Source organism: Vidua macroura, chromosome 2 (assembly GCF_024509145.1).
Source record: "Vidua macroura isolate BioBank_ID:100142 chromosome 2, ASM2450914v1, whole genome shotgun sequence".
Classification (NCBI taxonomy): Eukaryota; Metazoa; Chordata; class Aves; order Passeriformes; family Viduidae; genus Vidua; species Vidua macroura.
Genome location: NC_071572.1, coordinates 102,998,978 through 103,012,316, shown reverse-complemented (window position 1 = coordinate 103,012,316; position 13,339 = coordinate 102,998,978). Strand labels below are relative to the sequence as shown.

The window sequence follows — 13,339 nt, the reverse complement described above, 5'->3', positions numbered from 1 at the left end:
GTTGTTCCCTCACTGACTAAACATCCCTCCTGGCCAATCTGCCAGCATGGCTGTGTTCCAGGCCAGCAGGTGAAAAGGTGAGGTTTTGTGTAAGATCATGGATGGGGAAGGACTAGTGAGTAACAGGACTGGAAACTATTATTTTCTCCTAGTTGAAGTCGGGAGTGACTCAGCCATTTGCCTGAGCTATGCAGCCCCACTGCAGCCATGCCTCATCTTGCTTGCCAAGACATAAGCTGCCAGTGATGCTGAAGAAGAGGCTGCCATGGCTTGCACACAAACTGAGTTACAAGAGGCTTTCCCTGAAGAGATCATGCTGTCTTTATTCTGTTCCTAGTTCTTCCTTCAGTCTTGCTTTATCTAACCCATTCACTGTAGAGAAACAGTAATTCACCTTCTTTTTCACAAGCACACCCCTCCAGTTTTATTCCAGAACCCATTTCCAAGTTTGAACAGAGGAGTCCTTATTTTGGACTGGGTATAAAAGCTATCTTGAAGATCCCCAGGTCCACTTGCTTACTGTGGTCTCATCTCTCTTGGCAGGAGAGCCCTGTGGCGTGAGTTACTGTGCTCTCCCTGTGCCACAGGAGTGCTCCTGGAGGGCCAGGAGCTGAAGGAAACTCTCAGGCGATGGAGAGAACATGCTGGGCTGGGGGTTATGTATCCCAGCTCACCAATGGCTTTGCCATCTTCCTGCAGAAAAAAATTTGTGGTGCTGCTGTTCTGTCCCTCCTGGGCACTTAGTGTGAGGCAGCAGAACCAAGCTGCATGCAGTCTGAGAGGCTCCTCCTCGCTTTTACCAATATAGCACATTGCAAGGCATGGATCTTGCCAGAAAGCCAGCAGAGGTGCGGGGAGGAGAGGGAAGCACTTGCTGGTAAATCACACCAGGGAATGGCCAGGAAAGTGGGAGGTTGGTTAGCCATCCACGTCGTGCTCCTCTGCATGAGCAAGGGTAGGTGGTTGGCACAGAAACGCACTACTACAACAGGGCTCCTCCAGGAATGTATTTATTTACATTAAAACACTGTTATACAAATGAAAGTAAAAGAAAAGGAAAAAAGGAAAAGACATCTTAGAGGGTAGCTGTGCCAAAGATGGCACTTCCCACTTCCTGCCCTATCTCACTGCTGCCTTCCTTCTGCTCTAGTCCAACTGTCAGTGCCGCAATCTCTGTCGGATCCCAACTCTCTCCCAGTGTGAGCACCCATGTATTCTGTTTAAATGGCTTTCAGAACTCTTTGTTTTCTGCCTCCAAAGAAAACTCTTGCCCACACATTCTTTTCTTAATTTATTTATGTAACACAGTGTAGAAAGCTATCAATTCATAAGTAATGGCTCTGTACAATCATCCTGCAGAGGACTCCCGTTAATTTTTGGCCAGCAGGCACTTCTTCCCCCAGAAGTGCTCACAATTAACAGGGACTCTTTTTAATAATTTTTAAAGATCAAAAAGATACATGGAAAAGAAAATAAAGTTTACTTTTCAATGCCTAAAGTGTGCACATAAAACAGGCACAACAAAACAAATGTGTATTCTCATGATTTCTACATCACTAATACAGCAGGAGCAACAATCCATACAATAAAATGCAGTTGCAGAGGAAAAGAATTTCAATAACTCGTCTGAAATACTTTTAAAAAATGTTGGTTTACTTTAAAATGCATAGTGATCAGAAAAAAATGCTCAGCAAAGAGAAGCAGCTAAACCCCACAGACACAGAAAGCATCCCCCATCAATTCTTAAAGCATGTTTCAACTAGGACCTAATTTTTGTCACAAATCACAAGAATAATATACAACTGGCTAAGGAGCTACATGATAAATAATTGGGAAAGAGAATCTATCCATGCACTAGTTAAATACAGCTAACCTCTTTATAGTACACAAAAAACATTCATTAATAATGTAGTGTAAAGACTGAAATGTAAAGAGAAAGAGAGAGAAAATACATTACCGATTTTATTAATTCAAGTTCAGGCATCTACTTGTGTTACAGCACAGCTGTCAAAAGGCGAGAATGAGTAAATAATAAAGCAGAGTGTTTTTTCTTTCTTTCCACATTATAACTGAACACCAATGGGCAGTGAAGCAATTACTCTTCTGTTCAATTCATGAGGCTGCTATGATGTCCTAGTTCTGCATCTGTTCAAAGAACTTGTATGTGGGATTTTCGTAGCCATTTTGCTGCATCTTGGAAAGGTGGCGCTCCTCTGGTGTCACTGCAGCATCCACCTGTCAGGAGAGGGGACAACTGGGGTCACAATCCTGCTTAATTCACGGTATACCCTGTGTTTCCCCACTTCACAGCCATCCAACATACTTTATACCCTCTGTGTTTGGGCAGAAAGCATCCTCTGGCTCACCTTTTGAACAGAAGATGATAATGCACCAAGAACAACTCCACAACCCATTTTATTGCTGCAGGACTTCAAAACCAGCTGACCAGCTTTGGAATTTGTTGTCTGGCTTGGGAAGCAACTCTCCAAAAAAAAAGTGGGGGATGGAGTTTGCCTCTCTCTGCTATTCCCTCACTAAGATATTTTTCCCCCCAGCATTTTTATCAATATCTATACTTGGGATCAATTTCAGCTCCAAAGAAAAGAAAAAGCTCACTAAAAAGCAGTGGCTTGAGTCTGCCTTCTGCCTGCATTGTGCTCCCAGATCTGTCGCAGGTGTGGTGGTCTCAAAACAAAAAATTAATTGGAAAAGATAAAAATAGAGTAGCAAGGAAATGCCAAAGCAGCCAGGCACAAGGTAAGCAAAAAATCCCATTTCACTTAGGGACACAGAACTCCTCTACCTCCAAGGCTGACTTTGGCTCAGTTTAGTGACAAAAACCTTGACACGTCTGCAGTGGTCCAAGTATTTATACTTAACAAAAATGGACCTTTCTTGATTACTTGGAAGACAGGCATGAAGCTCAGTTTTGACTTCTCCATTCAATACCTGTATCTTCCCAGATTATTTCTTCCTTCACTGAACATTACAATAATACAAAACTCCATCAAATTAGAGTGGGTGAGAACAGTCTCTAAATCTAAATTAGGTATTTTACCTCTGCTGTATGAGCAGAGTTGTGTATTCAAAATCTACTGAATCCTTGCTATCTTGCTAAACACCTATGAAAACAGTTTGCTTGTCAGTTATTTCATTTGCTACCTGATGTATCTAGTGCTTGACAGCTCCTAAAAGCAAAGGTAAAAAGTGAATTTTACAGTGTCTAAAATCAGGAAGGTGCCTAAACTCTACTGTTAAGTATTAGGTATGAATATTTTCCTGTGGATTCCTGTAAGTAGTGACCTCTTGGAAATACAGTAAGTCACCTTCAGCAACAAACTGACCTTTAAGAAAGGGTAGTATTCTCTCAAGAAACCCTAACTTTCTCTATCTAACCTTTTAATAAAAATGCAAAGAAGTACTGATGTCTGCTACCAATTTATATCTACTCTGCAATACTGGAAATATCTCAGCCTAGTGAGGAGAGGATGTCGGTAAGTTGTTCCCTAATACCCTGGAGAAAGACTGAAGTATGTTCTTCCCATGCTTGGGAATAACAGAGGCTTTTCAGCTTATTTTTGCAGCTATTCTTTCATTGTGGCAGGTTACAACACAGTAACCACATTTCCTACCAAAAAATGGCTCCTCTCAGAGCCATCTCCACTTCATATGCTCTTTTATTTGCCATTTAAGAAATGGTTCTCTATGGTGTGGCACATGCATTCAATTATATCTCCCATCAGATGTGTTTTTCTTACACAATAATTAGACATTTTCATGAGATATCCAACTTAAAGGTTATATATTGCTCTATGTGTATATATATATATACACAATATATAGCTCACACATATATATATATATACATATACACATATACCTATATATATATATACCTATATATATATATATATACACCTATATATATATATATATATATCTCACTCACAAGCTATTGTGAAACTCTTCACAGCTGGGAGCCCTGAGACTTTCAGCACCCCTTGACTCCTGTGGGCAAGGGGCAAGGAACAGGATGCCAGACAGAAAGCATCACTGGGCTGCGCTGACACTGTGCTCCTTGTGTTTCAATTCTGCAATATAACTTGGACTTTTAATACAGGTTTTCTTTCTCTTTCTTTCTTTTTAAATTGCATTTGCATACAGTATTTCTCTTACGCAACAATCCCCAAATCTACCTATTTCTTCAACTCATGTGACATGTTTTTAAGTAGCAAGATCATGCTTAGAGGTCACTCCTGCTTTATCTCCCTTGTTTGAGAAACTGGGGGGAAGACGGAATACTTTCTTCCTTTCCCTGTCCCCTCTCCAAAAAATGACAATCTTTTTTCTTCTGAAGGATGCAAGCTTCCCCTGGCCAGCCCATGTACATGCCAAGTGCTCAGCTTGGCTGTCAACCATCATTTTGATCCATCAAGGACAGAAGGACTCCATGGAATTTCACAGCCTGTCTCCTCTTCAACCTCCCACTCCCAAATCCCAAGACATCCTGTACAGCCATGTGCTCAGCAGTCAGGGTACAGCTGTGTGCTGGCATTTTAAAGAAGGGTCTGTGCCAGCTGCTCTGTGTCCCCTACACTGGGATCAGGGCTGGAGAGGAATGGGGAAAGGCTCACACCTCACACCACACAACTTTGCCACTACCCCAGGGGCTGGGCTGCTTTCTGCAGCTTTACCTGTCCTTTCTGGGGCTGCCAATTTCTCCCTCCACAAATTTACACCACCTAGATCCATATGCAGTGAATCTTTGACTGGCAATCCCTCGATGCTGTTGCTGTTCAGTAGAGCACTTTTTTTGCCAGCAGTTTAACAGCAGTAGGGCCTAACAAACCCATTCCATATAGATTTTGTACAAATGTACCAAAGGCCTAATCCCCACCCTAAGGACTCATGAATTTAACAGCATTAACAGCATTTTGTTAGCTGCTGCTGAAGTTGTTGTGAACATGGATACGAAGGCAAGAACAAAGCAGGAACATGGCAAATGTTCCTGCAGCCTTTTCAGCACCTACAGATAATAAGAATAAAAGCAGGTGCAGAGAAAAGTCACTCTTCCATTGACTCTTGAAGGGGCTGCTACAGCACCAAGTCAGCCCTGGTTCTTCTACACTGTTATCACCACTATCTCAGAGGATCCAGTGCTTCTTCAAATCATGGCACGAGGGTGTCACAATTCACAACTAATCCTACTAACAGGTTCTCTTCTAGCATAAAATTAAAACTCAACATGAAGCTCTGGCATTTATGGACCAGAGTTCCATGTTTATCAATACCAGCCTGAGAGCATTTTCATTACTAGGAGGACCCCCCCACTAGGCTGGGATGCAAAGGAGGGGGGATGCCAAAATATGTGCTAGACTTCTGTCTTTAAGCTCCAAACAATACTGTATCAAACTCTGTCACTCATTTTAGTTTATGTCTCTCACTCAGCTTTTCTTATTCATGACTAGAAAATGTGGTAAGTATACAGCATAACCCGCTTGTGAGAAAGAAATGGAGTGAGAGACCACCATAAATTAAAAAGGAATCAAGAAAACTGCAAGGCAGAAGAGACCAAAGAATTGATGAGACACTTGGAAGAAAATCAAGGAGAAAGAGATTAGGAAAAAAAAAAGGAAGGACAGTAGAAAAAGACTGATTTTTTTAACGCCTTTACACAATTGTACAGTATTAAAAAATTTTGTTTTGATAAGAAGTTTCTAGTGAAAGCCCAACAAACTCTGAAATATGGCATTTATAGATAAAAGGGATTTACTGAAGATCCAACTTGCAGTCTTAGTCAATTTTTTTTTTTTAAATTTCCCCTTCAGCCCTTAAAATAACTAGTGCTGATACCTCCTCTCCTTCCTGTAGCTCTCTGCTGCAGGGTAATCCATCTAACTATCAACCTACGTGTGCTATCACTCATCCTGAATGTCTTCTCTTCTATTTTCTTTTACCCATTTTGATGCTACCAAACCCTTCACATTCCTTACAACATCTGCCCTAGGTACCACTCTGCCAAATGACATGTTTTGCACCCAATTATCTCCCTGTCAGTAAATTCCCAAAGCCCCTCACCATTTTAAGAAGCTTTTTGCTTCCCATTATGGAGGTGGCAGAAGCTGAACCCAGCATGTAAGAGGTGTAGGTGCTCTGGTTCAACACTTCTCTATTCTGTGATCTGATATCTCTTGAAAAAACACCTCAGTCAGGTAGATAACCTCTTGTGAGACCGTTTGCCCACCTATCCCCTTCAGCAATTTCAGCGTCTGCTCCATGCTGCAAAGACCTCCTGTTGTCACTGCTGGAGGTCCTGCTTCTGTCAGAAAGCAAATGAGTTTTGAATAGGATATCCTCACAGAGGAGAAGCTGACACAGTCAGCAGTTGCCCAGTGCATAGGAGACATGAGAATCTGTTTTGTCACCTGCTTTCATGGAGAAAATATGCAGACAGCTGGGGTTGACAAAATATTTGTCGGAGCCCCTGTCTGCACATGTAATCAGTAATTTTCAATCTCTCAGTCATTTATTTACTTAACTATGAACGTTCTTTTCCTGGGGAGGCTGAACAACTTTGGAACATTTTTATTCTCAGACTAGGGAAAAAAATGACACTTCTAAATAGGACAAGTATATCCATTCTCAGAGCTTAAAGAAAGGCTAACAGGATTTTTAATAACTTATTTTGTTAGAAAAAGTCATAGTGAAAATGAGAGAATACCACATAGTCTTGTCTTTTTGGAAGACAAGAACATAGGTGGAACAAGACCTGTTTAGTAATGTTTCATTATCACAAGGTTAAATTCACACAGTAACTTCTGACACACAACAAAGAGGTGGCAAATTAGTTAAAATACACTCAGCCAAGCTAGAGCTGATGTAGAGTTATTTTTACATCAAGTGATTTTGCTCTTCCTTACTTTCTGTGCACAGTATACTAGAGTATACTGTATGGAGAGTAGAGTATACTCTAGTATACTAGAGGTGAGCCGTAGCTAAATCAATGAATTCTCTTTAGAATGTAACAGCTTTATTTTGAAGACATTTTAGTATTAAACATCAATTGTATATGGCTCTTCTATGGGTTTTTTTTTGTCCCCAATACAAGTGCTACAAAATTGTTACCATCTTAGGACAAAACCAGATGTTATGCCTTTCTTGCAGGCAAGAAACTTGGACAGTGAGGCTGTGTAGTCTGTGAAGATCACAGAGCAAGTCAGGCAGAAGGAGGAATCCTGGCTGCCAATGCCAGCGAATCCACAAGGTGACACAATCTACAGTGTGATACTATAAATCCACTAATATTCTTGGTACATCTGCATGCTAGAGCTTTATGGTTCTATCTGTAAAATTTTTTACAGATAAAAATCACATAATATTTATTAAGTGATGCTGTCATTTTGACATGAATTTCTTATTCAGCTTGTGCATGTTATTTCTAGGCAAACAGTTCCAAATTCACTGTTACCAAAGAAAGCTTGTAGAAGTCCAGAATCACCTTTGCCGTGCCATTCTATCAGGTGTAACCCACCTGGAATTTTAAGCTTCTACTGTGTCTTAGGTTGCAATGCAAGATTTAACAAAAAGCACGTATTCTATTATCATCTGTTAAAACCGGGTGGGGGCAGTGTTCTTTATCTCTTCCATAACCCATCCTCATAACTCTGGGAGGATATCTTCTGTTAATGGGCCAGCTATTAAAACCAGGTGATGCAGTGTTCTTTATCTCTTCCATGACTCATCCTCCCTCCAGGGGAATATCTTCTATTAATGTGCCATTGAGTGTCACTGCATGACTGATAAAATTATCATAAAATTATAATAATCATAATTACATAAATAAATCATAAAATTACATTGTGAGGTGCTCCACCCAGGGGGGGTGCCAACCTGGATATAATCTGAGATTTAGAACACCACAATCAGCCTTTTTCCACTGGATTCCCAGAGGAAGACCAAACCCATCCATACCACCACTGGACCTTCAGAGGAAAACTACACAAGATCACTGCTTCAACAGAATGACATTTGTCACTCTAGAAGGACTGCACCAACACCATTAAATCAGACTGCCGCCAACACACTGATCTACAGGGTGTCAGGTTGTATTCTGACTATCAGTGGTTTTGTACTACTGCCTTTTAATTTTCCTATTAAGTTGTAGTTTGTTGTTGTTATTTTTTTTAATTTATACATACTAGTAAAGAACTGTTATTCCTATCCTCATATCTTTGCCCGAGAGCCCCTTAATTTCAAAATTATAGTAATTCGGAGGGAGTAGGTTTACATTTTCCTTTCTGACGTAGGCTTCTGCCTTCCTTAGCAGACACCTGTCTTTCAAACCAAGATGTTCTCCAATAATGGTATGTCTACATTCAATGTCTGATCTGGAGTCTGGCCTAACAAGGTTCCTGCTTTTTCCATTATCACAAAATTCACCCAAAGGAGGGTCTCTGGTGGCACAACTGTTGGCAGCAGATATCCAGATATCCACTAGCTTGGTGGATTAATACTAAAATCTGCTTCAATTTTCTACAAAATGGGCTGAAAGCTATCACATCAAAAGCTAAAGCTGAGATACTTGTTTGCTATTTTCAGCTTCTTCGTCCAAATTTCTGCACAGGTTGCTCTCTGTGCAAATCACCCCACATACCCTACACTGTTGGTGATCTTCTGACCATGTCTCTTTGGAAAGTTTCAAACCACATGGATAACCACAGTGTGGACACAAGGATGCACAAGCATAGGCTTAAGACAAAGGCTTACACAAATAATTCTTAAGACCCTTTGTAATCCCAGACAGTGGAATAAATGCATCATGAAGCATGTGTGTCTCCAGCAAGACCAAAGCAAGGTTAATCTGACTCAAGATTAAACCAACATAAACTATGGACTTGATCAAGACTTCAGTTGCAATCAAAAATGAAAAATACCAATTCTAAAAGGCAAAAATAGACACGTGTCTCAAGTCCTTACTAATACTAAGTACTATCTGCAAACCAGACACTCACACAGCAAACTAAATAGGAAGAAAAAGAGTTACATGAACCTCTTCCAGTTCTCATAATGAAGTTTTTCTACTTACAGAGATCTTATCTTAAAGCCATAAAATAGATAAAATATCTTAAATTACTGTAAATTGACCACAAAATTCCTTCGCAGACTGAGAAGAGATAAAGATTTTCATCCTGAAAATCCTATATAAGAATCTTACATACTATTTGTTTCTCAAAATGATGAGTTTCAGATTAGCCATAAATCCAAAGCTGTTTATGGCAACAAAAAAAATCTCATTTAGAGAACAGAGAACAATAAAATACCTGTCTGGAGAAAATCCTTGCAGTGCACAGCACAAGCTATGGGAGGGCCGGTCTCAAACATTAAAACTAAATAGAAAAATTGGTGTGTGAATTCCCAACTGTAAAACCAGATTTTTCCTCTTGCGCGGTCTCTTCTCATTTGCTACTGTCACATTTCTTGTAAAATGAACTTTCACATTATTAAGTGATTGGTCTGGAATAGTTGCAGAAGAAAGTTTTGTGGTTTTACACCCACTATAACATGGTTTACATTGTGTTTGCATTTACTAAATAAAGCAAATTGATTCCACACTGCTGGATGCAACAGTGCCAACACAGCTAAAACTACCGTTTCTTCCTTCAAAAGTAAATATTTATAGAGCAGTGTGTTGACTGTGTTGCACAGATGACACCAGTTGTGCTTGGAAGTCATTTCTTACCTCCACAACCCCATGATGAATAGATGTGTACTGCTTCTTCTTCAGCATCACCAAAGTAATGACAATCACTGTTGCTATGACAACACCTCCCACCATTAGTCCAATGATGGCACCTTTATTTGAGCCCACATCTTCAGCAAAGAACACCTACAAAAGAAATATAAAGGAAGATGGCTAATAAAAAGCCCACTGAACAGTTGACTAACCTGCCAAGCTTCCACAGCAATGTAAAGGGTATTGAAGCATCAGTAATTAAATGGCACTGCATGTCTTGGTAATTACTGAAACCTGGACTGCTGTGCCACAAAGCTCTGAAAGCTGGAGAGAAGCAATCTGGGACATATGTATGGCCTGTGGTGTAGCAGTGCTGTGCTAAAGGGGAACTCAGCTCCATGTTCCGCTTCACACAGGTCTTAGAGAGTAGCTCCCTTTTTTCCTTGAGTAAGCGAGTCAAGCTAAGTGCACAAGTGATAGGCTTGAGTGGAGTAACCCAGGAGCACATATATTTCTTTATTTTCAGAATGCTAATCAAGAGTGTGGTCATAAATTTACAACTGTGTGGCCTGTTTGGACCATGATGCATTTTTTCAATAAAAGAGTAGTGAAGGACCTGTTAACTACAGTGAAACCTGCACACAACCAGCTGGGAGAAAATTCTCACACCAAAGGAGATGAGCCAATAAAAGCTATCACTGATTTAAATGACCACGAAGGAGTGCTTCAAGATTTTGCAGGGTAAAGAGAATAAGCTGTATCTGCATGATGTACTTCTGTGAGACCTAGGAGGTAATAGTTGTATGAAAACCAGAGAAAATCCACTTGAATTTTATACACTGATAAGGGGAAACAGAGGACAGCAAGATGCTTTACTAAGCATATAATAAGACTGGCCTTTATAAGCAGGAGTGGGTATAAAAAATGGATGATTTGTCTTCATTGCCTTGTTCCATATTCAAAGAATACATAGGATTATTTCACATCTGAGCATACATTACAATCCTTTTGTCTGCATGCCAATAGCAGGCTATTTTTATTATTATTGTTGTTGTTGTTATTGTTATTATTAAACCAAAATGGGCAAAAATAATTAGAGAATAAATTACATTCACAGAATTGCATGACTATTGCATACTGAAAGACTAAATACTTTGACAAGTATTTAATAAAAATGTAGAGGGAAGCAAGAAACCAGCTAAGAATTATACTGAGCTGTATAACATTTGCACTCTTTAATAAACACAACCTTCGTTAGAAAGGTATTAAATAAAGCATGCAGTATAAATATTTCTATTTTTCCTAGTCACAAGCAAGAAATGTGTTATAATAAAGTTAAGAATATACTAGAAAGTACAAACAATGGATAGTGTTGGCATAAACCAGTGCAAAGTAGTAATTTCTTCCATTAATTTTACCTGCCTAGGACTGAAATTCTGTTACTATACTAATTCAGGAGCACTGTGAAATGCCCAAGCTAATATACATGCGCAAGAGAGGAAGTCCTTAAGCACTCCGAGCCATGAAAATCAATTTAATGTACAGTTCAAACATGAACCTCCATAAAGGAGAAAATAAATGCAATTTCAACCCAATACAGAGGTCTGCATGTAAAATACCACGTGCAGCTGAATTCAAAGCAATATCCTTAGGAGACTCTTTCAGGAAATTCTACCATGGCACAGAATGGATGCACAGATCAAAGTGTTTTCTGCTGCCTGCTTTTGAATTAACGCTAAATGTAGAGGGGCATTGGACAGGACATGGTGTGTGGCAGGGAAGCAAGGCCTTGTAAGCATCAGTCCAGTACTTGCTCAGCAATACCGGAATCCCTGCTCACTCTCAATTGAAAAGATAACCTAGAAGACAGATCACTGATTTTTAAATAGTAGTTGTACCTATCAGCAAAAAGTATGGCAAAAAACACTGTGAAAAGCTAGAAAGGTCCCATTTTAAGCATGACACAGATTACCACGTGCAGGGACTGCAATGCCCTCCCCATCAGCCACCATGGTATGGGGAGTTCCCAGCACCTAATTCCTTGAGATGGTATCAAACCACTTACACACTAAAGGGTGCTACTGAAAACTATGGCAACCAGTAACTACTGTGTCTAGCACACGTTCCTGCAAATTCCTTCCCTTCTACACCCTGCACAGGTTTGCTCCATTGGCATGTTTAACCCATCTGAGCTAAGCAAGTCAGACTTTCCCAAATTAGTGCTAATGCATTTTGGATTAACTCATCAATTGGTAATTCTCAGTTCTTGGTATCAAAGATATGGCAGAATATCTTTTCACAGAGTGATTGTCTACTTCAAATGCAAATTTGAGTCCCATGATAATTTTGATGTTCAGCACTACTTAGCTTTAAAAATATATTAAGGAAAAATGCTTTCAAGTTTAGTATCAGGATATTGAAAGCTATGGAACTGAAACCTCATCACATAATATATCCTTACAAAGAAGAAACAGAAGAGGTTTATAGTCAACATTTCTGTCTGGGTTCTTCATTGCTTATTAAGTGACCAAAAAAAAAGCTTTTAGAAGATGCTGTTCTTACCTACAGTGCTTTTGGTTGTCATTTTTATGTTCACAAGAAGCACAGTTCAAATGGGGAACAGTATTTTGCTCCTACCTGCCTTTCCCCTGTTAATAATAACTTCATATACCTTAAGGAACAAAACACACAAATACAGCCAAACACAAACTAAAATTAAGGCCGGTGGGGAATCTCCTTTTATCCCAAGCAGCCATTCTTGTGAAAGGTTGTGCTCCATGCATACACCATTACCATCTGTTTTGATGGGAAAGGACTGTATTCCTGAAGCAGTGTTATTCTATTTCTTGCTGCACTGTGCTATGTGTCTCAAACTCTTTTTCTTTTTTTGGAACTCAGCATTTTCCATCCTCTGTATCCCTTGTATGATACAGAGAGAGTGTGAGATAGTTGGACTGTGGGACAAGTATTCTTCATATAAGCACATCCAGTGCCATGGTAGTAAAAGGACAGGAACTGTCGGAATTTCCTCTCATGTGAGGCTCAATGACTTTCCATCCTCTCTGGTGACATTGTTCCAGGTTTACTCTCATTGAAGAGAGAACCAGAAAAATCATAATCTTTTCACATGCTAACTTTTTGTTGGCACTTTCAATGTCCACATCACTCAAGCAAAACATGGCCATAAGTGACTCACTAGATCAAGACTGAATCAGCATCTCAAAATGCATGCATGGAAAGCACTGTTTGATTGCTCACCAGCTTTTGATGATGAACTTCATATCCTGAGTCATGCCGGAACTCTGCATCCATCTTCACCTCAGATATCTCTTCTGTCTTAACATTGGTCAACCCAGAACCTGCATTGCACCACAAAGACAATTCATTAAATTCAGGTTTCAGATTCGGGAAGATTCTGCTTAACCCCATTGCTGGAGAGCAGAAGGCAACAGTGCCATTCACACGGAGGAGGTGTGATGCAACGTGAAAAGGAACTAGGAGGAAAGTGAGGTGCATCTGGTGTTTCAGTCCCACTGAGGTGATACAGAATAAGCTATTAAAGTTTCTCCTCTGTTAAACGATCCTTAATCCTCAGCAGCTATATTA

At 39.9% G+C, this 13,339-nt stretch overlaps 1 protein-coding gene across 4 annotated transcripts in view; it reads right to left on the bottom strand.

Moving 5' to 3' along the window:
* Window positions 1–994: 994 nt before the first annotated feature.
* Window positions 995–13,339, bottom strand: part of APP (amyloid beta precursor protein) — a 180,225-nt gene continuing 167,880 nt past the window's right edge. For all 4 annotated transcript variants that reach the window (XM_053969332.1, XM_053969349.1, XM_053969326.1 and 1 more), the window contains 3 exons: window positions 12,992–13,092; window positions 9,740–9,886; window positions 995–2,235 (listed from right to left, as the gene is read on the bottom strand). In XM_053969332.1, the coding sequence (XP_053825307.1) occupies window positions 2,134–2,235; window positions 9,740–9,886; window positions 12,992–13,092 (350 nt within the window). In that variant the 3' untranslated portion in view covers window positions 995–2,133. The remainder of the gene's footprint in view (window positions 2,236–9,739; window positions 9,887–12,991; window positions 13,093–13,339) is intronic.